Below are 26,388 nucleotides of genomic sequence, written 5' to 3' on the forward strand. Positions count from 1 at the left end.
TTGACCCCTGACCCTCCTTAGCACCGTCAAGCCCACTCTTAGTCACTTGTCCTGAACCACAGTGTACTGGTAACCATAGTTATACCTTAGTACCTTAAACTGGTTAACATTTTGACAGTAGGCGCTAGGCCTTTGTTTGTTTGTTTGTTCCCAGCAGCATCCAACAAGTGATTCTCAACTGTGGCTGCCCACTGGTATCCCTTAAGACACTCGAGAACAGAGTAAAAGACGTTGGAATCTGTGGGGGTGGGGCCCAGGGCCTATATAATTGTGGGAGCTCCCTTGGTGATGATAATGTGCACCAGGGTCAAGAGCCACTGAGTGAATACAGTCTAAGCAATGGACTGTTCTGACCCATACAAGCATATGGCGTTTGAGCCCTCTGTGTGAATCATTGCATCTCTGCCTGGGGAATTCAAAGCGACCCTTTAGAAGACTTGAGTGAAAATGACTTATTCGACTAGCAAACATGAGTGCCGTTATGTGCCAGGTACTGTTCTAGGTGCAGAGATCACTGTACTGAACAAAACATGTCCCTGTTGTCCTGGAGCTTCTGCTCTTGGCCGTGGGAAGACGGACCATAAAGAAATATCAGGTAATGATGATCGAGGCTGGAGGTGACTAGAGCAGGGTAAATGGGCAGAGAAAAAAAGCGGTATTTTTATGAAGGGAATGTTTTTGAAACTAGCCTATCTGCCTTAATTCAGCAAGTGCTTTAAAACCCAGCGTTCTCTGACTGAAGTGTGGGAGCCCCGGCCGGGCTCTCAGGCCAGTCAGTCTTGAAGTGGGAACTTTTGCTCTCTGCTGCCCCTTGTCAATAAGTGGAGGGCAGAGCAGTCCCCTGTGAGGCCAGAGGAACCCTGGAGAGTGGAGGCTGGAGGCAGGGAGCGAGCATCTGAGGAGATGGGGGTCCCCAAATGGGGAGCAGCTAACGCGCTGTGACCGGGGACCCAGCTGTGAATACTCCTCGGGATAATACGCCCGCTCTCAACCGATTTTGTTTTGGTTGTTCCCCTCATGTGATCACGATGAATAGGATTATAATCACTTTCCACAGATGTCAACACTTTCTCGTTCAAGATTTCTCTCTGTCAATGAATGTTCGTTGCAGCTGTGAAGTAGGTGTTTGCTGCAATGAGATGTCGGTTTCTTAAACAGTATACATCATTCATTTCTTTGATAGGTGGAAGGCATGGCAGATAGTAGCTCGAAGATGTAGGTATGGAAAAGGAGAGGAGGCCTCCTCTGCAGGGCATTTATTTTTCTGTGATCCTTTACTTCAGGCATCCCTCCCTGAGGGTCGGTTCTTGAGGTGGGTTGCCCCTGGTGATAAGGGATACGCTTGGCGGTTGGCGACGGGGGTGTGTTCAGGTGTAGCCGGTCCAGTAATGGGCGTGTCATTATTCTCCATGCTGACACCTGCATACGTGGAGGTTATGGCGTGGGGGCGGGGTGGGGGTCGGTTGGCCCACAGAGGGGCTTGACTGTAGGACTGAAGTCAACTCTTAAGGGGATACACTTGTGTGTGCCTTAACCACAGGAACCCAACGGGCGCCATGAAATGCAAGATCACGCAGCCCTCCGTGAACCGGGATGGGTAAAGCTACCTCCCTCAGGTTGCCAGGCACACCTAGGGGGAAGGGCAGCCGGTGCGTTCAGGATCACGGCGGAGCCGAGCCCATCATCACCCCCGAGGGTTGGGAATTTCCTTTGTAGGGCACGGAGATGTGCTCTGGCCGTCCCTTTCCGCGGCGACCAATGCAGAGCACAGCCCCTTTGCTGGCATCTTTGTCCTAAAGTCAATCAGAGCAGCCGAGAAAACCGAGTTCCGGACAGCGGTCCCTGGGCCCGCAGGGGGAGCTCACCGGTGGGGGGAGGTAGGCCCTGGCCCCGCTGTCCCCGAGGCCCCTCCCCGCCCCTGCAACGGGCAGCGGTGCCCCTGCCAGCCAGGCCTCCGGCCGCAGCAGGGCGGGAGGGGGCGGGGCGGAGTCGGCCGCGGGAGAGGCTCCCTCCTCGGCGCCCGGGGGCCCGGGGAGGGGGCGGGGCGCGGGAGGGGGCGGGGCGGAGCCGGGAGCAGCTGCGGCGGCAGGTCTCCAGGGGGAGCCAAGGTACATAGGCGGGCCCGGCAGCGCCCAGAGAGAGAGAGAGAGAGAGAGAGAGAGCATCCTTCCCAGCCGGTCCCCGCCCGCCAGCCCGCAGCCCGTGCTCGCCGCCTCTTGCCTGGCGTGACTTCTTTGTGTTTTGTTTTCTGCCCGCACCCCGTCTCTGCAGGACCTGTTCGTCCTTCTTCGGGCTACAGGAAGGCGGAGGATGAGATGTCCCGGGCCACGTCTGTTGGAGACCAGCTGGATGCACCAGCCCGCACCATTTACCTCAACCAGCCGCATCTCAACAAATTCCGTGACAACCAGATCAGGTAGGGGGAGGCGGCCGAGAGACACAAGGACAGTTGATTCACGGCTGGGATGGGGTTCATCTTGCTCTTGGCGGCTTTTGCACACACCTAGCCAGCGGTCCCCACCCTCCGCCCCCATCTCTTCCTCCAGCCCCTTCCACTCCCCTCCCCCGTCCCCCTGGGAGCCTGACAGTCTCTACCAGCTTCCAATGGGGTCATGTGAATACAGCCTTTACCTTTCTCTTCCTGGGCTCTGTTCTGTGCTCAGGCTCTCTGTGAGCCCCGAGGAAGTTTTTATTATTGTGGCCCTGACAAAAATGAGGTCTCTTATCTTTTCATCCCTGGGTTCCCTTCCAAGAATTCCTCCTAGTCCTGTTTCGAGCTAAATGAGAGCTCTCCTTACCGATTTGCAGACCATAATGTAGGGAAGTGCTTTCTAAAGGACTCCCACAGGACACAAGGACTCGCACTCAGCCCTAGGTGGTCCCCAACATTGGTTATGAGGTACTTATATGCTGGGAAACTTTGTGCGGAGTTAGCTTTCATCCCTCTTTCTGCTAACATTTAAGTGTCTGCTTTTTGCTGGCTACCGTCTCGGATGCTTTAGCTGGACTTGGTTAAGGAATCATCAGAACCTCTTAAAGAACGTTACCTTCAGACTAAGAAACAGAGATGTTAAATAATGTCCCTGTGCTCATATGGCGTCTAACTAGCACAGCTGCAAATAGCACCCACCTTCTCAATGAAAGCTGAAGTTCTTTCAGCTGTGCGAAAGATCGTTGGGCATGGGTGTTAGCAGGTGTTTTACATTTCATTAAACTTTCAGACGTAGACAACTTTATACGAGTGACTTCAGAGGATGTGGTTCTGTGGATGGCTCAGAACACCATGCACAGGTATAGAGAAGTTAACTGATCAGGTTACACATAGATTATTGACAAGCTTGAATTGCAACCCAGTGTTTCTCGAAAGCTCTCGTGAAACTTCGTTTCGTGCTTAAATACTCGGCAGCAGCACCAGCCCTTACGCAGGCTGCTTAGCCAGGCATCCCTATTGAAAAAGGTTTGGCCGTTGGGCATGACGGTAGCTTGATAGAGTTTGTGGTAGAATAATGGCGCATGTTATATGGAGGTGACCCCTCCATTGATTAAGGGACTGTTAGGTTGTTTGGGGCTAGATTATTAGTGTTAGGCTTTATTTTGGTTTACAAAACAGATGAACATAGGGGAAGGGAAGGAAAAATAAGATAAAAAGACGGAGGCAGGGGCGCCTGGGTGGCTCAGTCGGTTGAGCGTCCGACTTTGGCTCAGGTCATGATCTCGTGGTCTGTGACTTCGAGCCCCACATCGGGCTCTGTGCTGACAGCTCGGAGCCTGGAGCCTGGAGCCTGCTTCGGATTCTGTGTCTCCCCCTCTCTCTGCCCCTCCCCTGCTCGCACTCTGTCCCTCTCAAAAATAAGTAGACCTTAAAAAAAAATTAAAAAAAAGAGGAGGCAAACCATAAGAGACTCTTAAATACAGGGGACACGTTGAGGGTTGCTGGGGGGTGTGTTGGGTGGGGGGGGGATGGGCTAAATGGGTGATGGGCATTAAGGAGGGCACTTATTGGGGTGAGCACTGGGTATTAAGTGTCAGTGGTGAATCACTAAATACTACTCCTGAAATCATTATTACACTATATGTTAACTAACTTGGATTTAAATAAAATTTTTAAAAAATTAGAACAAAAAATGACCATTGGGACATACTCTTCATTTAAAAATGTAGCCTAGAGGAATAGCTGAGGTCCCGATAAGAATGAGCGGGCTCGGTTTAAAATGCAGAGCGTCCACCACAGTGAGTTTCTGCTTCCCAAACTCACACGCTCTAATCAAAAAGACGACAAGCGTTGGGTGTTGGTAAGGACGTGGTGAAATTGGAGCCCTCCCTACACTGATGATGGGCATGAACGGTGGTACAGCTGCTTTGGAAAGCAGTTTGGCAACTCCTCAAAGGGTTAATGCAAAATTACCATGTGACCCACCAATCCTCCTAGGTATGTCTACCCAAGGGCAATGAAAAACTGTGCACACAAAAACATGTGCACAAATGATCATAGCAGCGTGATCCTAACAGCTCCAAAGTGCAACAACCCAAATGTCGGTCAACTGGTCAATGAATAAACAAGTATCGGTATAATGGAATACTATTGGCCGGGGAAAGGAATGAACTACATTACTTGCTACGATATGGGGTGAGAGTTAAATATGATGTTAAATGAAAGAAGCCTGTCCCAGAAGTCCTCATTCCACTTACAGGAGATGTCTAGAGGGGCAAACCTATTGAGGCCTGGATTAGTGATCCCTAGGACGAGGGAAGAGGTTGAGAAACGGGAGTGACTGCTAATGTACATGGGGTTTCATTTGGGGGTGATTACACAACTCTGAGAATATACTTGAAACCGTTTGGAATCCTGCAGTGCCAATATAGTTGCATTTCTTCATACCTTATATATGTTTCCATTCAATTACTTTTAAAAAGATGGAAAGATTACTTAAGTAGGTTCCATTTTTTTTTTCTTCTTTGCTTGATTTCGAGGCTCAAGAGATCTATATTTCACTATGCTACACACTTTAAGCAGTGAATGTGTTCGGCCCAAAAATATATACTATATAAGGATGTCTAATTGAAGAATTTTCTTCTTAAACCTTAGGATGTTTTCAAGTAGTATTTTTGCTTAGTTTTTCTTGATTTCTTGGGCTCTGGTATCCATTTAAGCATGCTTAAAGTTGGGAAACTAAGGGTCTTGATATTTGTTTAAACTTCCTATTATATGGAAGAGGATTAAAAAAAAATTTTTTTTTACATTTATTTATTTTTGAGAGACGGCACTAGTGGGGGAGGGGCAGAGAGAGGAGGAGACACAGAATCCGAAGCAGGCTCCAGGCTTCGAGCTGTCCACACAGAGCCTGATGCAGGGCTCAAACTCACAAGCCATGAGATCATGACCTGAGCGGAAGTCGGATGCTTAACCGACTGAGCCACCCAAGCGCCCCTGGAAGATGAAGATTTTTAAGAGCTTTGGTAAGGTGGATTCACTACTTGTTCCGTAATCAAGATGCAAAGCTATCTTTTGAGGCTGATCTTACCAGATTTTTCAAGCGGCTACCTGTTGTACAGTTTCATTTGTACTTTTGGGGGTAGAAGGAGCTGTAAGTATGGGAATATACACTGGGGTTGGTTAGGAATAAAATAGGTACCAACTCTTCTATTTAAAGTCTTGTATAAGAATATCATTGCATTAGTTGAAATAAATCCCATCGAATATTAAAAATCATACAGTTTGAGTTCATGGCTTCTATTGGGAACACAGATTTCAGAAAACACTGGATAGGGTCTAAGAAATTAAAATGTGGCCCTTGCTGTTCTGTAAAATGGCTTTTGAGTATTTGTTTCGCCTCAAGTCTATATTTAGGGGAATTGGTAATGTGACTTCTAGTTCATTGAGGGACTGTCTATAAAACTTTTTGCCGTTAAAGCTTAAGGATTTTACAAAATGTTGAGCCACATTATTTTAGCACTTGAATGTTGCTGGAGTCGTCTTATAAAAATCCTTAATTCTTTAAATAAGGCTTTTTATATTGGCTATGAAAGTTTGCTAAAAGTCGATAAAACTGTTCAAAGGAATATTTTCATAAAAAGGGGTTGAAAAAGGATTTTTTCTTAATCTTTCTTGAGAAAGGGTTTTAACTTTTTGGGGGGGTGAGGAGGCAGGGGCGTGGAGTATTCATTACTGATTACTTGCTTCCAAATCAGTGTTTGTAAAAGAGCCCAGGTAGGACAGGTGAGACTCATGCTAGCCCATGAGTCCAGGGTACTGATTTTGTGGCTGTTACATAGACCTCAGGAGGCTGGTGTTCCCACTGACCTTCTCCACCGCACGCCCTTTATGACTCAGTAGAGAAGTGATCATGGAGTGAACTGATCACGGCAGTGGCTCTGTGACTGTCTTTATGGCCACCTGGCATTTTGATTTCAGAAAAGAGCTCCGAGTTTGCTAAAGAGGGATGTGGCTGTTGGGCATTGGGGAAGGTTGGTGAGGGCCTGCATGGTACAATTCAGGACAGACCTTGAAAGTCTAGAGTTAATGTTTCAACTAGTATATCCAAGAAAGAGACTGGGCCTGCTGAACACACAGGTAAGGTCACTGCTGGAGTTGACTGTGGCCCTGGCACCCCTGGGGGATATGCCAGACACGGTAACTCCAAATTTCAAACAGTTCCTTGAAGTTCTGGGAGGATCTGCACCATATCGGTAGATGGCTCTCTAAACCTTATTATTGTTCTCCGTACTGAAAATAATGCCAGTGATTGATTTGAAGCTATGGTAGATTGATTTGAAGCCAGTGAATTTGGATGCTTACAATTATGAGGAAATAGGACATGGTCTTTTTCCCCTAAGCGTTGCTTTTCCTAGGGCCTTAGTTATGAAGACAGAAGACTACTAGAAATGAGTAGTAGTTAATGGAATATTGCAAGGTTCACACACATACCTATGTAGGATTGTATATATATATCCACCTAACAAGGTCCCTTTGTTTCTGGTGTACAATCTCCTTTTAAATATTTTAATTTTTTTTATGTTAGGGAGAATGTGAGCAGGGGTGGAGGGGGGGAGAGAGAATGAATCCCAAGCAGGCTTCACGCTCAGCGTGTAGCCCCACTTAGGGCTTGATCCCACAACAACTGGGATCATGACTTGAGCTGAAATCAAGAGTCAGATGCTTAACCGACTGAGCCACCCAGGCACCCGCCTCATTTTAAATATTTTAATAGCTTTATTGGGATATATTTTACATCCCATATAATTTGTCTACCTAAAGTATATAATTCAGTGGTTTTTAGTATATTTAGAGTTGTACCACCATCACCACATCCATTACGGTTTCCTCCCCCTGGGCCTGAACAACCACTCATTTCCCCTCTCTGTAGATTTTCCTCTTCTGGACAGTTCGTATGCATGATATCATCGCCTCTTAGGCGTTTTAACTGAAACATTAAATGCTTATAGAAAGTTTGCTACTTAGAACAACCTGGTGGTGAAGCTTTAATTTTGTAAATCTAAACTCTCAAAAATGTTGAAAGTTAAACATTTTTTTCCAGAAAATACCCTGAAATTTGCTGATCGTTTGGATCTCTCTGCTGAGCAAATGGATGCAATCAAGTTCAGGTGTATGCCGTCTTTTCGTGGGATTATCAGCACACCATTTGTACTAGTCAAGGCTACGAGGGAGTTTGAAATGAGGTCTTCAAAGCAAGTTAGGAATGTTTACAGATATTGTGTTTTGAATGAGTCCTTTCAGGTGGGAGTTCCAGCTAACAAAAATCTTCATTAAAGCAATAACTTAGCTCGGTCAAGCTATCGCATTTCTTCTTGGTTTGTCTTAAAGGAAAACTGCTTAATATTGCTTTTGCCAAGAGAAGTGAAAACTAGAATTTTGCCTTGCTAGAAAAAGGGACACACTTAAGCTGCTTAAAACGTAACAGAAACAGGGGCACCTGGGTGGCTCAGTCGGTTGAGCATCCGACTTCGGCTCAGGTCATGATCCCGCGGCTTGTGAGCCCGAGCCCCGCGTTGGGCTCTGTGCCGACAGCTCGGAGCCTGGAACCTGTTTCGGATTCTGTGTTTCCTTCTCTCTCTGCCCCTCCCCCACTTGTGCTCTGTCTCCCTCTGTCTGTTGAAAATAAATGTAAAAAAAAAAAAACAACCAAAAAACAGCCAACGTAACAAACAATACGACGTTCCTGGTAAGAATCATAACTGCCTTTTACTCATGTCAAGAAGATTGTTTGAAAAACCAAAGTTGAAAAATCTGATTTGGGAGAGCTATTGTCAAGTTTGGCCAAGGTAAAATGTATAAAAATCCTCATCGAGAAAATGTGGTAAAAGCACGTGTGTTACCTACCTTGAAACGGCTGCAGGATGTTCTATGTATGCTGCTGTTATTGAGCTATTTGTATATTTTTACTTTGTATATATTGAAGATGTGCAACATGATTTGACGTACATATACATAGTGAAGTGATTAGTCAAGTTAATATCCTCTCCTCACTCAATCGTTTCTTTTTGGCTTAGAGGTGGATATACTTGGTTAATCTCCAAACCACGCACTGTAGTTTCTGCACGTGAATGTCACAGCGTGTTGAGAGTCCTTAATTTGTACATACCAGCAGCCACGAATGCCGTAGAAGTTTCTTGTAATTAGGACGTTATCAGGTTTTCCACCCTTGGACGAGGCTTTTAAGGCATGGCGCGGATGAAAATATTCGAACTGGGGGACTCTTTTAGCGCTGTCTTTCAGGTAGCTATTGAGAGCATTAGCTTTCTTGAAATGTATTTTTAGAAACAAAAGCATGTCAGCCTCGGGCTAGTTTTGTGATGTTTTGATGTTTCTAAGGAAACAGCAAATGTCTAGGAGAACAGGCTCACGGTGATCTATCAAGTGGACCCTTGTATGGGTGGATGAGGAGTATATCTTGAATTCCATCAAAGTCCCATCTGTGCCACTGTCCTTGATGAAAATGGGTAAAGGCATTTAGTCTGAGAGTTTCAGTCAGTAACCTATTTCCCTTCTTCCCTATTTCCCAATTAAACCTTCCTGTCTTCTTTGAGCTTGTGTTTCTGATTCTAGCTGATAAAAAGAATTGAGCATCAAGATTTGTGAAAAACAAGTTAAAACTGAACCAGAATTAGAGGAGACTGAGGACCTAGGACAACTAAATGTGGTCTGAGTTCTGAATTGGATCTTGGAACAGAAAAAGCGCATTGGTGGGAAAACCGAACTTTGAATAAACGATGTAGCCAGACTAGTACTGTGCCAATGTTATTTTCATATTTACTTTAGTAATTTCTTTGAGCTAGTTGTCATCCAATATTATTAGTTTTGATCCTTGTGCGATGGTCGTATCAACATCGTGGGGAAATTGGGTGAAGGGTATATGGTAACTCTTTGTGCTAATTTTGCAACCCTTCTGTAAAGACAAACTTCTCTCAAAGTATTGGAAAAAACTATGGGGTGCCTGGGTGGCTTGGTCGGTTAAGCATCCGACTTCGGCTCAGGTCATGATCTCACGGTCCGTGAGTGCGAGCCCCGCGTCGGGCTCTGTGCTGACAGCTCAGAGCCTGGAGCCTGTTTCGGATTCTGTGTCTCCCTCTTTCTCTGCCCCTCCCCTGTTCAAGCTCTGTCTGTCTCTCTCAAAAATAAATAAACGTTTAAAAAAAAAATATTGGAAAAAACTAGCAGAAGTGTCTGGGAGAATAGGAACTGAAAACTATACCCCTGTCTTTGTGTTGGTGCTTTGGGAAATGTTGAGTTCCTTTATTGGAGACAGACATGGTTTTGGATGGATGATGGTCAGAAGAGAGAGACCGGACCCATCTCTTGGCCTGTTTGTTGTGCTAATCGGATGGGAGAACACTCACTTCCTGGGTGTCAAACAACATTTCCTTAGACGGCAACACGGAGAGTCTGTTGGCATAACAGCTGACCCACTTGTACAGAACTTGAAAAGTCGGTAGCAAAGTGAATGCAGAAAACTCTGTGGTCAGAGTTTAGTCATGTGAGATTTTGTGTAGTTCTCTAGAAAGTAGCCTCTAAGTGTTTGTTCCACTTACGGCTGAGTCACTCAATGGACAGCAAAAGCTTACTCAGAAATGCTAATCAGCATCCCTTTGAAGAGGGACAATGCTTACAGAGAACAAAAGGAGAGGTCTGACCATTGTTGGGGTCAGACATGCAGTGATGTTTTACAAAGAAATTTCCTGAAATCCATGACGTTGAGTTTGATCATTTAAATGCTGATCTACTCTTTTCTCTTAAAGCTGGCTCTTCAAAACTTGAATCACCGGTTTTTAGCTACCCTTACTGTTTTATATTACACACAGTTAGGAAAGGATTTGGGGTTAGGTTGGGATGTTGTTGGTCAGTCTGAGGATTATTCTATATGTCTTCTGTATTTGTTACATAGACGGTCACTCGGAAGGCTACTCTCAAAGAGTGTTGGCTGGTTTCAGTTTCAGAACAGCCTGAGACCAGATAATCCACTTGAGAGTGGGCTTTGTGCTCTCATAGAAGTCTCAGATTTAGGCCCGTGGTCTCCTGTTTTGATCAAATGTCCCATTGGTAAAACACTACCATGAACGTTTGATATGTATATTTAAGTATCTGTGTATATGTTACTGTTGTTAGTTATTATCTCAAGACGCAACATGTACTTACCAAGGTTCTCAGTTAAGAATTATGGATGTAAATCCATGTTAATAATGATTATTTTGAATATTTTTGGGTGACTTAATCCAATTTGATTAAATCATCCTAATGTTGAACTTAGTAAGATGGATTGAAGGGCTTTTATAAGGAAGAGAAGTGTCAATTCAGTTTTTTTCCTTGTCGTTTGCTTACTTTCTTTAAAAAATTTTTTTGAATGTTTATTTACTTTTGAGAGAGAAAGCACAAGCAGGGGAGGGGCAGAGAGAGAGGGAGACACGGAATCCAAAGCAGGCTCCAGGCTCTGAGGTGTCTACACAGAACCTGACACGGGGCTCGAACTCACAGACAAGGAGATCATGACCTGAGCTGAAGTCAGATGCTCCACCAAGTGACCCACCCAGGTGCCCCGCTTACTTTCTTGCTTTCAGTCTGTGGTTTGTTTCATTACGGGATTCTTAAGCCACTTATTCTTCTTGGGGGGTTTAGTTGAGTTGGAATTAGATACATTACTCCATGAATGCCCCTAACTGGACACAGAAACTGAAATATGTAGTGATAAGCAGAGTGAACAGATGGGAAGGGGTGCCACTGTCACTCCCTCGTCAGTCCTCTCAGGCCACCATGAATATACATAGCCGAGGTGGCTTAGCGTTCTCTCCCCTAAGTGTTATTTTTCCTGCATATTAAGAGGCTGGAAGTCCAAGACCATTAATGGCAGCATGGTCAGGTTCTGGTGCAGACCCTCTTCCTGACTTGCAGACAGTGCTGCCTTCTTTTGTCCTCATGTGGTGAAGCAAGAGACCCAACTCTCTGGTGTCCCTTCTTATAAGGGTACCAAGCTGTACGAACCCCACTCTCATGACCTCATCTCGGCTTTATCACCTCACAGAGACCCCTGTCTCCGAGTATCCTCATACTGGGGGTTAGGGCTTCAACACACCAATTTTCACGGGACCCAGTCTAGTCCATTGCACCCCCTACCCTCTATCTCCCCCTTTAGGGAGCTTTCCCTCAAACCTCGTTACATAGGACCAGGTGGGGGCACCGGTGCCAATCCACTCAACAAACGTTATTAAATCAAATGGTTGAGAGTGCATCTACGTAGAAGCTGGTGACCTCTTCCCACCTTCTGCTTTGGAGCCACCAGCTTTGGGCTGTCTCCTCTTCTTTGGAGAAACCTATCTGGTCTGACCCATTCCGGTTTTGACTTCAGACCTCAGCAGCCCTGAGACCGATCACATCAATGGGACTTAGCGCCATTTCTAACCCTGCATTTGATCTATACTAGCAATGCACTTCGGTCCCCTTTTATGAAGTGTGGTGAATTGGGGCCGCATGGTTGGCTGCACTTCAGAGTGAGGCAGGCAGCCGAATGGGGGAAAGATCAGTGAGCTGGGTTGGAAGAGGAGTTAGAGCTCAGGCTGAAAGATCAGGTGTGGTTCGCGTGGGGAGGCATCCTTGGCATGGGGAACGGCACAGGTGAAGGTGCAGAGGAGCAGGAAAGCTGAGCGTGTGTCTTTCCAGCAAGGATGTGGAAGAAATCAGGGATGATGGATGATCTGTGCATTGGGTGTAACCAGGAGAAGCTTTCAAAGACACAAGTAACAGCATTATGTTGTTGGAGAACCTTCCAGCACGCTCTGATGTTTAGAGTGGAGTTTAGCTGTTATAATTTCCTGAGGTGAGGTGTGGGGCTACAGGATCATGGAAGCACAAGTCACCAGGGGTGATCAGAGGGGAGGTTGTGAGTGGGTGGAGGAATAGATAAGCATGGTCCTTAGTTAGGGTCCAATTTTGGGGACAGAGAAGGTAGTGGCACTATTCTATTCCCAAGGATTCTTTTAAAACTCTATTGAATGCTGGGTTAGAGCAAGGTCCTTGACCTCAAAGTAGCACAGACTTCCTTCTACCTCAGTACTACCCTACCCCCCAGGGGCTCAGAGGTGTAGGGGCGCCTCTGTTGGCTGAGTCGTGAAGGCGTGGAGCTCTTTGTCCCCCTCTTCCAGCAGCTCTACTAGGAAGTTGCTCCAGCTGTTGTCAGCTCTTCCTCTACCTTGAGATATGTTCCGTTCCAAGATATTTGGCTCAGTAAGTGGGAACTATAATAATGTACCTTGTATGTTGGTAGGAATTTGATGGCAGTACGTATGTAACCCAAGGTATGGTATTTGGTATAGTGTCCAAAGAGTGGCTGAAAGTCCAGGCTGGTTATTATTCACGTTCTCTTCTGCCAGGTGTATTGCTTACTATCCGATTATTTGGGGCCTAGAACATTCAGTTGGTGAGCTATGGGTGAGGGGTGAGGAAAGGAAAGTGTATTTGAGTACTACCCTGGGCAAAGGACGGAGAGTACCTGGACAGTAAATATGCAGGTTAAAGAATAGCAAGGTAGGGGCACCTGGGTGGCTCAGTCAGTTGAGCATCCACCTTCAGCTCCAGTCTTAATCTCACACTTTGGCTCAGGTCATGATCTCGTGTTCTGTGAGTTCGAGCCCCACATCAGGCTCCCTGCTGTCAGTGCAGAGCCCGCTTAGGATCCTCTGCCCCCTTCACTCTCAGCTCCTCTCCCACTCACACTCTCTCCCTCTCAAAAATAAACATAAAAAAAACCCCCACAAAAACAGCAAGGTAGATTTTGCATGTTAGGGGCTTTTGTATATTTTTCCTATATTTTTCTGCAACTTCTACAGGCAAGCGTGCTGTCCCGAGAGCATAAGACCGGGCTGAGAGGTGTTCAAGTGTGCGTGTGTGTATCATTGTAGCTTCAAGAAATTGGTGCCTGCGTTTGGCTGTGTTGAGAGAACAGGGTCCCGTGTAAGTTTACGATAAAGTCACTGTGACCTCCTCCTGCAACCAAATACCAGTGAAGGTTCTTGACTACGGGACGGTGAAAACCTTAAACCTGGTCCAAATGGAGAAGTAGAAATGTTCTGAGTTACGAATGTAGAATCTGTAGCTCTCTCTCCTTCCCTCTTTTGTCCCTCCTTCCTTCCTTTTTCCCTTCCTTGTTCTGGACAGTCAGCTTTTCAGCCATTTGGACTCTGCTTTGACCATCCCTAAGGAATACTGTGCATGATGTTTAATTTGAATACTTAATTGTAGATTGAATTATATAAAGGAGTGTTCTTATCCTATCAAAAATACGACTCCTTTGTTTCTATTCCAGTAAAAGGTGTGGAGGTCTTGAAAGCATTACTGTCTAGCGTATGAAATGTGTTACAAAACCCTGACGATTTAAAAATAGAGCTCTTTATTTTCAGACCGTAAGGTTATTTGCTGAGTAGTATCATAATTACTTCCCCAGTATTCCATCTTTGTTAAAACTGCCTCATATTAATTTTTAATGTTCCCTTTACAAATTAGAGTTCCTCAATCATCCCAGTGTTGACGTATCAGTAAATTGAATTATTTTGTAGAATGACTGTGCCAAGGGCAGACGGAAACATTCACTTCTCTCCGTCTTACTGTTTTGCCTGCTACCTCTTTCTGGTTTTATTGCCACTTGTATTTTTAGAAAGTTTGTTCACTACATAGGCTTAGACATTACAAGAGAAATAATTTTATTATTTTAAAAATCCTATTTTTTGAACGTTTGTCCAGTTTTGAGAGCCAGAGCATGAGCAGGGGAGGGGCAGAGAGAGAGAGGGGGACACAGAATCTGAAGCAGGATCCAGGCTCTGAGCTGTCAGCACAGAGCCCGACGCGGGACTTGAACCCACCAACCATATGAGCCGAAGTCAGGTGCTCAACCGACTGAGCCACCCAGGTGCCTCGAGAAATAATTTTAAATACAGGAGGGAATGAGTGTGCGTACCATACCATAGGTATTCTCTATATGGAGGTCTTGATGTGGGTTAACCATCTTTGTAGGCCAAGCATTGTAGATATTACCAAGTTGTGGCACTCCAAAGGAAAAAAATAACCTGATGGGAGATCCCTACTGATGCCTTTACCAGATTTCTTCCACCACTTTGTGTAAATGTATTCACATATGTGTGCACCCTGAAATTCTTAATGCTTATAATTCGTTTGTCCTACACATGAACATGTATCTCCGTTGGGAACTCATTAACTCCTCTGGTAAACCAGTCTAGTCCATGTTTAGCTGACGGGGGAGTCCTTCCTTCACGTTGAGGCTTCTCGTGATTCCCCCCTATGAAAAGCAGAACTTGGCCCATAAGCAGCCGTTAAGTAGTTGTAGTCACTATAACAAAATATTCTAATATCACATCTGAATTAATATTAATGAACTGTCATGCATTTAATGGCGCCCTTAATGTTTAGTATAATAATCATAGACGTCTGTAGAGATACGGTTTTTGGTACGGTATGAGTTTTGAGAAAATGTTGACACGGAGAGGGGTGGTCAGTCAGTAACCAAGAATACTTTCATGTATTTCTCTTGCAATTTGCCAGGATCAAGCTATTTCTAGTTTTGGGGTCCATTTGGTAGTATCTTTGGATGGTACATGGGCACACCACACTGTTTAAAAAAAATAATTTATCATATGTCCAACACTTACTTGGACAAGCTATTTAAAAAAAAATTTTTTTTTAATGTTTATTTTTTTTGACAAAGACAGAGCATGAGCAGGGGAGGGTCAGAGACAGAGGGAGACACAGAATCTGAAACAGGTTCCAGGCTCTGAGCTGTCCTCACAGAGCCCGACGCGGGGCTCGAACCCACAGACCGCGAGATCATGACCTGAGCCGAAGTCAGACGCTCAACCGACTGAGCCACCCAGGCGCCCCAGGACAAGTTATTTTTAATACAATGGTGGCATTTGCTAGAGAGTAAAATAAGTGTCTTCTGGAAATAAACTCATGATATTTAAGAATTTTGGAATAGTAGAATAGCTTTATAAGAAACTTAGCAGACTTTGATTTTAAATCCTAATACTCATATAAGTAGTTTGAAAATACCGATTTAACATCCTTCCCAATCAAATGTTTTCTCACATAGCTGTTGAAGATAAATTGATGGTTTTTGAACTACTGTGCTAAGGGACCTGATGAATTTTGATATTTTGAGATACGACCATTAGAAAAAATATAACTGGGGTGCCTGGCTGGCTCATTTGGTGGACCGTGCAACTCTTGATCTCAGGGTTGTGAATTTGAGCCCCATGCTGGGGGTAGAGATAACTTGAAAATAAAATCTTTAAAGAAAAGATAGAATTATGTCTAGCTTTTAAAAGAAACTCCTATGCTGTTTACTTGCTGGAAACTCACTGAATATTTAAAAAATTAGAACGGCATAAAAACGGGGGCGCCTGGGTGGCTTAGTCGGTTGGGCGTCCGACTTCGGCTCAGGTCATGATCTCGCGGTTTGTGGGTTCCAGCCCTGCGTCGGGCTCTGTGCTGGGGTTCGGAGCCTGGAGCCTGCTTTGGATCCTGTGTCTCCCTCTCTCTCTGCCCCTCCCCTGCTCGCAGTCTGTCTCTCTCTCTTTCTCTCTGTCTCTGTCTCTCTGTCTCTCTCAAAAATAAACATTAAAAAAAATTTTAAAAACGGCATAAAAATGGGTCCACATACATCCATGGAATAATGTTTATCAGATAAGAGAGCTGAGATTGAGTTCGGCAGAAGTGCTGTAGCTATTTAGTAACTTCCAAGATGCAGTCTCTGCTGGGCAAGACTAAAAAGTGAATGGTCTCTGGAATCTCTTTGCCAAGGTTTATGGACCTAAAAAACGATCCAGTGCATTTTTGTGGAATCCTCATAGAATGCCATCTGCACTTATGTATATTTTGCCCTCCGTTTGTCATTCTCGTCGTGTTTGCATGCTACCTGCCGTGCTGTGCTTCTCTCCTGTGGCATGCATATAAAGGTAACTTGATTGGTGAGACCACAGTCTATGGATCATTTTTTTCCTCTAAACTTTACATTGTATAAGAAAAATCTAGGTTTATTTGGTCTGGGGCAAGGCTGATTTCTGTTTGAAACTAACACTCCAGGGGACTTTGTTGAAGGGGGTCCTCATTTACAGTCCTCCCCATCCTCCAGTGCATATTCCATAGGATTATTGTGAAGGCTAATTAAATGAGTTAATATATATAAAGCACTTTAAACGGCGCCTGGCTGAGTGCTTTACAGATTTTGGTGTTCCTGTTGTTTGCGTTTTAGATTATGTATTTGGCAAAAACTCTCCTACCAAACTTGTTACATAGCGCCTGAGATGAAAACAACCAGGTTTTGAATTGCATTTAAAAGGATTACAAGATAATGTGCAAACCGAATAGGATGAGTGTATCTTAAGGGAACAAACACCGACATTCTCTTTGTGCAGCAACCTGATGAAGATCAACTTTAGTGTTTGCCTGAGGTTCTCACGGATAATTTTAAATTATTAAGTGTTTACTGGAAAAATGGTAATGGAAAAAATGAGCAGTGTAAGCTGTGTTTTTTAATTTTAAATTTTGAATTGCCAGAGGGGGAAGGTACTTAGGTCAAGTAAACCAGCAAAGGAAAATTGGTATACGAGTCTTGTGCCCACCAGTGACTACCTGAATGACTTGTCACCCATAATTTCTCTGAGCCTGTGTTTCCTCACTTGTCTGGCGGGAAGCATACCTGCCTTGCAGGCGTGTCATGAAGCTAAACAAGGTTACAAATGTGAAAACGTCTAGAACGTAATGCGCCATGGATATTGGTACATCCCATCTTCCATAACCTATCAGATCGGCTTACTCCTCTTTCTCATGGTGGTAAATACAGGTAACCTGAAAGTTACTATTTGAACCGTGTAGGAGTAAACAACTCAGTAGTGTGAGGCACGTTCACATCGTTGTTACTCTTTTCATCTTCCCAAGGGGAGACTTAATGTCCACGGGACGACTCCCTGTTTCCCCCCTCACCCTGGCTCCTGGCGACCACCATTCTCCTTTTGGTCTCTGTGAACCTATTCTCCGGGTTCCTCGCGGGGTTCTCCTCCACTGTGGGGAGTTCCCGTTCTCTATCAAGTGATCAGTTTCTACTCTTGAATCCTTCTATGATTGATCTCCTGCCTTGTTGTGCACCACAGTAAACGCCATTAAAATAGATACAAAGGTTTAGAGGAAACTCACACAATTTCTTTTCCTTCCTGCTTCTGAGTGTGGTTGCCTTTATTGTGCCCATCATCCTTCCCCAGTGATCCTGGGAACGTTGGGGGATTCTGGGACCAGGATGGAGAAAGAGGGCTGCGGAGGGAATGGGGTGGGATTGGCATGGGTTTTTTAAGTCAGATCTGCTTTGTCAAGTAGCGGGTTTCTACGGCACCGTCTCAGGCCCTGATTTCTTCACTTCTACCATGACCGCCTGCCTCAATGCCCATTTCCTTCCCATCTAGGTGGTTGGAGGTCATGGGTCCAGAGGCAGTTAAGGCGCTATACTACATCTGTTTTGTCTTCAGTAAGACACATGAGGCTGGCTGTTCTCATTGTATCCCAGGTTGACTGTCTCCTCTCCCCACACCCCTTCTCACCCTGCATTCTGGCTGCAGGGAGAGCTCCCTGGGCCTCTGCTCACAGTGCTTTCCCCGGAGTGCTCTCTTTTCCTACTAACGCTGGTCCACGTAGTGAGCTCTGTCTTTTAAGTCTCGGTTCTCGTATCTCTGAAGCATCTTCATCCGTGTCGTGCATCCCCACCCTTCGGAGGTTGAGCGACCCCTGCTTGTGCCACAGCTTCGCGTGGACTTTTCTGTTGTGGAGCTTAGCCTGGTGCATCAAATCTATTTTGGTGTCTCTGACTCTCCAGCTCTGCTGTCTCATCCTTGATGGCAAAGTCTGTCTGTTTCATCTTGTGTCCTCCCAGCACCAGGCACAGTTCTGGCCAATGGGAAATGGAAAATCTTGGCTGCGTGACTTTGCTCTACAGGTGAAGGTCAGAACTGCACGGAAAATTAGACTTGGCTTGATGAGTTGTTCTAAGATTTCCCTTCACACTTAATTGCTTATTGAACAAAGTAGAACCCCCAAAGCAGTTACTTAAGCCTCAAAAATTGATGTATTGTGTGGTTTTGATGTGCTTTTATATATAAAATACGCTTGCAAAGGGGGCTGCTGAGTTAAATGCTTTCAATGTCAATTCTTCAGATTTAATAGACTGATATCTGCCCTCAAATGCAGGTGCCTTTGGGACTTAATGTGATTGCTGGCATCCTTACTCCTTTGTATTAGTTGAAGTTGGAAGTTTCTTCATTCATCAAATTTATTTTTAGTACCTAGTACACACGAGTCCCTGCGCTTGGGGTTGCGGATGCGGTGGTGGGAAAGTGAGGCTGCCGCATTTGTGAGTCTGATCTTCTTGTTCCATTTGTTTCTCCCCTTTCCCCATAGTTCTCTTTAGCTTTTCAGTACCTTTGAGAAAGGGGACTTAGAGAACACACGTGTAGCCGCTGCTGTGGGATAAGTTCGTTGCCCCTCTGCTTTTGGGCGCGGGTCCTCGGCCTCTTAAAAGAGGAGCTCCTTCGGGAGTGTGAGAGCGGCCCTCAGGTGTGTTCCCCCGAGGCCGGAGGTGGGAACAGTGCACCTGCCTGAGGTGCAAACAGTGCAACCGCCTGGAGGTCTGCCTGCCTTCCGTTATCACTGTGCACCAGCAGCTGGAAGCGGCAATGGCAGGAAAGATGCTCTCCCTGAACAAGTCTTCTGTCGAGCTGAGTTCTAGACAATGGCTGTGATGATTGAATTTGAAGGGTTTTCTGTATATGTAAAATTACACATCTATATGTTTCAAATAAACGTTATTTTATTTATTCATTCATTCATTTAAGAGAGAGTGAGTGCGTGCATGCAGGAGGGGACAGAGGGAGAGAGAGAATCCTAAGCGAGCTCCACACCCCATGTAGGGCTCGCTCCTATGACCCTGGGATGGTGACCTGAGCAGAAATCAAGAGTCAGATGCTCAACCAGCTGAACCATCAAGGTGCCCCGAGCACATTTTTATTTTAAATAAGTATTGTACTCTACATGGAAGTCGGCACATACAGGTAACCCTCTGGCCCCCAGTATACAAAGACTAGGTTTCATAATTATCTTACAATTGATTTTTCATAATTATTCATGGTTTTAAAATCAAAAAGCAAATAAGGAAAAGAAAATGTAACATTAGTGGTATTATTTACTAGTTGTCTAAATGACTTCTTTTGCAGACATTTTGGTTTTGTTAAATTTCACATGCTAGTTTCTTTTTATTTTATTTTTTAAATGTTTATTTATTTTGGAGAGAGAATGAGCGAGCACGAGCAGGGGCGGGGCAGAGAGAGAGGGAGACACAGAATCTGAAGCAGGCTCCAGGCTCTGAGCTGTCAGCACAGAGCCCGACGTGGGGCTTGAACCCATGAACCTGAGCTGAAACCAAGAGTCGGAGGCTCAGCCGACTAAGCCACTCAGGCACCCTTTTGTTTTACTAGTTTCTTGACCATTATTGACATAAATATCATAGCAGCCTATAACCAAAGGATTAAAGTTCAAACTGTTATGGTATAAAAATGATTGAATAAAAATAGTTGTGCTTCTCTCTGCCACAATAAAAATTTACTGACGTGATTACGTACAATTTAATGAAGATAATGTTTGCTGTCGGGCCTTTTATTCCCAGTCAAGTTTTTGTTTTTATTTCATGATTGTTACTGAAAGTGATTTTGTAAGTTAAGGAGGGGGCTGTTTTAAAAACAACAACAACAACAGCAAAACCACTCTCCTGGGTGTCAGACACACTGGGTAAGTGGATCACTGCTGGCAGCTGGCGTCATGGCAAGCCAGCCTGGACCTGGCCCTGGACTGTCACTGTGTCCCTGACCGTGAACCTGCAGCTCCCCCCGCCCCTGTGCAGATGGATTTAGATGTAGCACGGTTTCTTCCAGGCCTTTTCAAGGTCTCTTCTAGTTGTGAAATCCTGTGTTTGAGTGGATCCTGAGCTGGAACGTGGCACGGACAGAGCAGTGTTTGGGTTGACCTATTGGCCAGTGATTGCTGTCATCCTTACTCCTGCTGGTCCCCAGTGCCTGAGGCGGTGGGAGTCCGTTTCTCTTGCCCATTGGTAAAAAAGTTCAAGGTAGTCCATGGATGTGGTCATCTCTTCCCTGCTGCTTCAGTCCCTGAGACTAGGAGTGAGGGAGTTATTCTAGATTTCCCTCTGCACTTGGAAGGAAGATGTATTCTCTATAGAATCCAAAGTTCATTTGTTGAGACTTCTTAATTACATTTTTCAAGTCTATATTCTTAGTCTATCCAATTAGTCTGGTAATAGAATTATTCTCCCGTTACAAAGTTTTTGGTCAATTTGCTTATGACTTTCGTTTTACATGTTTTCATGCTATGTCATTTAATACATGGAATTTGTCCCATAGGTGGTAACATAGCTATAATTAATGTTATGGCCTATGTTTGTTATTTTGCTTTCAAGCTTGACTGCATGTTAATACAGCCTTTGCTTGTTTTTTGTTCATGTTTGTATTGTATGATTTTGCTCATAAATTTTTCTGTGTTGAATAACAAAATCCCCCCAGAGATCCTTCTTCTATTCAGTAGGTGCTCTTGACCTATTCGTATAACTTTTTGATCATTTTGTTGGTTATTGTTGTTTGCTTACCTTTTCCTTGACTCTTGGCCTTGGCCAGTGAAATTCATTTTGGGATTACTAAACAAATGGAAGGAACTAGGGGTAGAGCCATCCATTTTGGCCACATTGACCATGTAGGGTCTGTGGGATGGGCAGGCAGGTACGTCCAAAGAGGGCATGTGGTAGGGGTTGGGGTTGGAGGTGGATTTGGTGACCACGGGCACACTGGTGGTAATTTGAACCTTGGAAGTTGAATAAGGCCAAGGGCAGAACCTTAGGGAAGATCCCTGTTCAAGGATCCATCTGTGAAAGAAAAGGAGCCATCTGAGGTGGAGGGTGGTGACCAGAAAAGGAGGGCTGCAGAAGCCCGGAATGGCCCTTCAAGGAGAAAAGTAATGGCGTTAGGTGTGGACAAGAATCCCTTTGCTGTGGTAGGTCACTGAGTAGTTTCTGTTAATGAGAGCATCAGAGACCAGGGAGTGGTAAGTTAAAGTCTAAATGGGAGGTGGGGAGGACGGCAGGGTGGAATTGTCTTCTTGAATGGAGTTGGCAGTGAAGAGAGATGAGGAAAGCTGAAAGAGGAGAAAGGAAAGGATTTGATTTTAAGAACTGTCTTGGGGCTCCTGGGTGGCTCAGTCAGTTAAGCCTCCAACTTTGGCTCAGGTCTTGATCTCCTGGTTCATGAGTTGGAGCCTTGTATCAAGCCCTGTGCTGACAGCTCAGAGCCTGGAGCCTGCTTCAGATTCTGTCTCTCTCTCTCTCTCTCTCTCTCTCTCTGCCCCTCCTCCATTCCATCTCTCTCTCTCTCTCTCTCTCTCAAAAAACATTAAAAAAAAAAAAACTGTCTTGCTGGGGGCGCCTGGGTGGCTCAGTCATTTAAATTCTGACTCTTGATTTTGGCTCAGGTCATGATCTCACAGTTGTGAGATTGAGTCCTGTGTCAGGCTCCATGCTGACTGTGGAGTCTGTTTAAGACTCTCACTCCCTCTCTCCGTCTCCCCAGGCCCCCTTTACATGGGCACACACTCTGTCTTTCAAAAACACCTGTCTTGCTGACAGTGGTGAAGGGAGGTAGGATAGGTTAAGGGCATTGGGCCTGGGGCATCCGATCCTGAGCGCAGGTGCAAAGGTGGAATGGTCCCTTTCAAAGATAGGACGGAAGGGGCTAAGGCTGGATGAGGTGGCAGCTTGGGTGCTATGAGGAGCAAGGTGAATCAAGTCCAATTGACAGCTTCCGTGTACCCCATGACATGGAGGTGCACAGCCTCGAAGTGAGGGGGTAGGGGTAGGGTGGAGAGTTTGAAAACATGGAAGGGTTGGAACAGCCGGTGGTGCTTGGGAAAGGGCACAGAGAACTTAGGTGATGTTGGGAAAGTAACATAGGTACTTTATGTGAAGACACCCACTTAGTTTTGCCTTGCTGAATAATATGCTTTTAGTTTTTCAATCTTTTGGTGGGGGGAAAACACCAAATAAAAAATCAGTCTGAGTCTGTTGCTCTTTGTGTATTGTAGGTATTTCCAAGTGGGGGCTTTGTGTATATTGGGTGTGTGTGTGTGTGTGTGTGTGTGTCTGTGTTTGTGTGAAAGCTTTGACCTTTCTGCCACTGCAGAAGATTCTTGCTGCCAATGTTGGGTTATTTATAAATATTTGAGTAGGTTTGCTGGGAGCAAAACCATGCTGCAAAGGGTATAAAAGCTTGTTTGGCAGAGATGAATGTTGGAAGGATTTATGATAACAGGGGAGAATATAGGGAACACAGCCTATTGTTTTTTTTGTTTTTTGGTTTTTTTGGTTTGTTTTTGCATTTTTCTGTTTTGTTTTTGAGGGGCAAGGATTCTTGGTATCTGCCGGTTTTTAGAAGAGGTTTGCTGTTCTCATATTCACCGACCTTCATCTGTGTTTCAAAAACTGAAAACCTAAGGCTAAAAATTGATCTGAAGCTTCTGATGGTTTTAGAATTGTTCTTGAACACGGCTAACTTTACTTTCCTGTTCATTTTCTCGGACCTCTTCTGTCCGAATCCTCCCAGCAGTGAGTAAGGTTGACACGGATATGATTTCAACACAGTGATGTTAACAAATTCACGCGGACCTAGCGGGTGAGCCTATAAGCTCCACCATGTGCTTCCGGTGCCCTAGTGGGTCTTTGCTGACTAGCATCCTTGGGATCCGTCTTCTTTCTTTTCAGCGCTTCGCCTCTCTTACCCATTTACTGTTCCCGTTCACAAAGCGAGTTAGGGGTTTCCTCACATTTCCCTTTAGCGAACTATCTATACCACACTTAACACCCAGATGGGCCTATGTGTTAATGGAGTTTTATTGTCTGTATCTTCCATGCTGTACATGACACCCCCGTGACTGACTTATTTTATGCCTGGAGGTTTGTACCTCTCCATCCCTTTCACTTATTTTTCCCATCTGCTTCATTCCTCCCCCCTCTGGCAACCACCAATCTGCTCTCTCTGAGCCTGGCTTTTTTTTTTTTTTTTATTCCAAATAGAAGCGAAACCATATAGTATTTGTCTTTCTGACTTCTTTCGTTTAGCATAGTCTCCTCTAGGTTCATCCTTGTCATTACAGACGGCGGGATTTTCTTTTTTTCATGGCTGAGTAATATTCCACTGTGTTAATCTACACCTGCCACCTCTTGCTTATCCGTTCTTTGATCACCGGACACTTGGGCTGGTCCATATCTTGGCCGTTGTAAGTAACGCTACGGTGATAGTGTCAGCTTTTTTTTTTTTTTTACTAGACGGTTTTAAGTTTTACGTAGTAGGCTAATTGTACAATTCAAGACTTGATGCAATTGCCTGTGCCCTCCGAATGAATAGTTGTTGAAGAGGAGACCATGTGAGGCGGAAAAAAGATTGCGAGCATCTTCGAAAATGGAAATGGTTGAGTAAGTTACGCAGCCCAGTTGACCTCCGTCTCCCTGGACCCACCGGTTCTCTGCCCCCTCCCACTTGGTTGTTAGACAAATGAAGAGGTTTTCTATCGATTCTGACTCCTTTCAAAGCCCTGCATGAAACCTGCATGAAAATGAAGAAAATATTTTGTTCATTATATTGGTTAGCTCCTTGTTCAAATGTTAGCTCCCGACAGGAACAGTTTTTAGTTAAATTTGGGGGAAAAAAAAGCAACTTAATCTAAATGGACCTCAGCTTACTCACTAGAGAAAATGAAACTGATCCCACTCATGAAGGGATTTTATTTATTTATTTATTTATTTATTTACATCCAAGTTAGTTGGCATATAGTGCAACAATGATTTCAGGAGTAGATTCCTTAGTGCCCCTTCCCCATTTAGCCCAGCCCCCCTCTCACAACCCCTCCCGTAACTCTCAGTTTGTTCTCCATATTTATGAGTCTGTTTTGTCCCCCTCCCTGTTTTTATATTATTTTGCTTCCCTTCCCTTGTGTTCATCTCTTCTGGGTCTTAAGGTCCTCATCTGAGTGAAGTCGTGTGATTTTTGTCTTTCTGACTAATTTCACTTAACATAAGACCCTCTAGTTCCATCCACGTAGTTGCAAATGGCAGGATTTCATTCTTTTTGATTGCCGACTAATACTCCATTGTGTATATATACACCACATCTTCTTTATCCATTCATCCATCGATGGGCATTGGGGCTCTTTCCATACTTTGGCTATTTTTTTTTATTTAAAAAAAAATTTTTTTACATTTATTTATTTTTGAGAGACAGTGAGACAGAGCATGAGTGAAGGAGGGGCAGAGAGAGAAGGAGACACAAAATTCACAGCAGGCCCCAGGCTCTGAGCAAGTGTTCAGCACGGACCCTGATGCGGGGCTGGAACCCACGAACTGCGAGATCATGACCTGAGCCAAAGTCAGACACTTAACCAACTGAGCCACCCAGGCGCCCCCATACTTTGGCTATTGTTGATAGTGCTGCTGTAAACATTGGGGTCATTTGCCCCTTCGAAACGGCATCCCAGTATCCCTTGGATAAATACCTAGTAGTGCAATTACTGGGTCATAGGGTAGCTCTATTTTTAATTTTTTGATGACCCTCCATACTGTTCTCCAGAGTGGCTGCGCCAGTTTGCATTCCCACCAGCAGTGCAAAAGAGATCCTCTTTCCCTGCATCCTCGACAACATTTGTTGTTGCCTGGGTTGTTAATGTGAGCCATTCTGACAGGTGTGAGGTGGTATCTCATTGTGGTTTTGATTCATATTTCCCTGATGATGAATGATGTTGAGCATTTTTTCTTGTGTCCGTTGGCCATCTGGATGTCTTCTTTGGAGAAGTGTCTATTCCTGTCTTTTGCCCATTTCTTCACTGGATTATTTTTTGGGTGTTGAGTTTGAGAAGTTCTTTATAGATTTTGGATACTAACCCTTTATCTGATAGGTCGTTTGTGAATATCTTCTCTTATTCTGTTGGCTGTCTTTTAGTTTTGCTGATTGTTTCCTGGGACTTTTGAAGACTACATGAGGCAAAAAAAGCACACACACAGATATGCATAGGGAACAGTGCCTGGGACACTTGGGATTTTCAGTCAATGTTGGCCTTGTTATCGCTAAAATGGGAGATGATGAGGCTTGCGGTTACCATGTGCTAGGAATGCTAAAGCCCTGTGAACTCTGGTTTTGAGAAACGTTTCTATCAATCTTAAGAACAAAATAGTTAGTAGCAAATAAGTTTATTTGGGAATAAGGGAATTGCGATTCAGCACAAGCAAGCTATGGAAAACCATAGGCAAGTCTGAAGCTGAAGGGTGAGCTTTTATTAGATTTCAGAGATAAATCAACACAGATTAATTGCCGCTTTGAGAAATTCTTTTAAGTCCCAGGCAGGCCCTTAATATCAGAAAAAGATGGAGGGAACATTGTGTGATATTAAAGACACTGAACAAGCTTTTATTTCTTGTGAAGATTATAGGTTTCACATATCAATGTAATGCCCATTTAGACTGAGTTACATAGAGTAACTAAAGTTACTATTTTTCAGGTTTGGTTTAGTTATTCAAAATAATGGTTAGTTTTAAGACTAATCATTGCCTACTGAACTTCTGACTAGGGGGAATAAGTTTGAACAGCTGAATGAAAATTGAATTAAGTTCTTTTTGGATTTAAGGGGAGGATAAAGTTGTTTTTTTTTTTTCAGATAAAATCTTAGGAATATTTTTGATTTTATGATATTTTTCCTTTAAGGAGAGAATTGGTGGGTTGGTTCAGCCG

General features: G+C 44.5%; 1 protein-coding gene across 3 annotated transcripts in view; it reads left to right on the forward strand.

Annotated features, from left to right (window-relative positions):
- Positions 1-26,388, forward strand: part of LOC106988928 (phospholipid-transporting ATPase IB) — a 624,663-nt gene that overhangs the window by 84,710 nt on the left and 513,565 nt on the right. For all 3 annotated transcript variants that reach the window (XM_027064563.2, XM_027064562.2, XM_027064561.2), the window contains exon 2: positions 2,272-2,416. In XM_027064563.2, the coding sequence (XP_026920364.1) occupies positions 2,272-2,416 (145 nt within the window). The remainder of the gene's footprint in view (positions 1-2,271; positions 2,417-26,388) is intronic.

Source organism: Acinonyx jubatus, chromosome A1 (genome assembly GCF_027475565.1).
Source record: "Acinonyx jubatus isolate Ajub_Pintada_27869175 chromosome A1, VMU_Ajub_asm_v1.0, whole genome shotgun sequence".
In the NCBI taxonomy this organism is placed as follows: Eukaryota; Metazoa; Chordata; class Mammalia; order Carnivora; family Felidae; genus Acinonyx; species Acinonyx jubatus.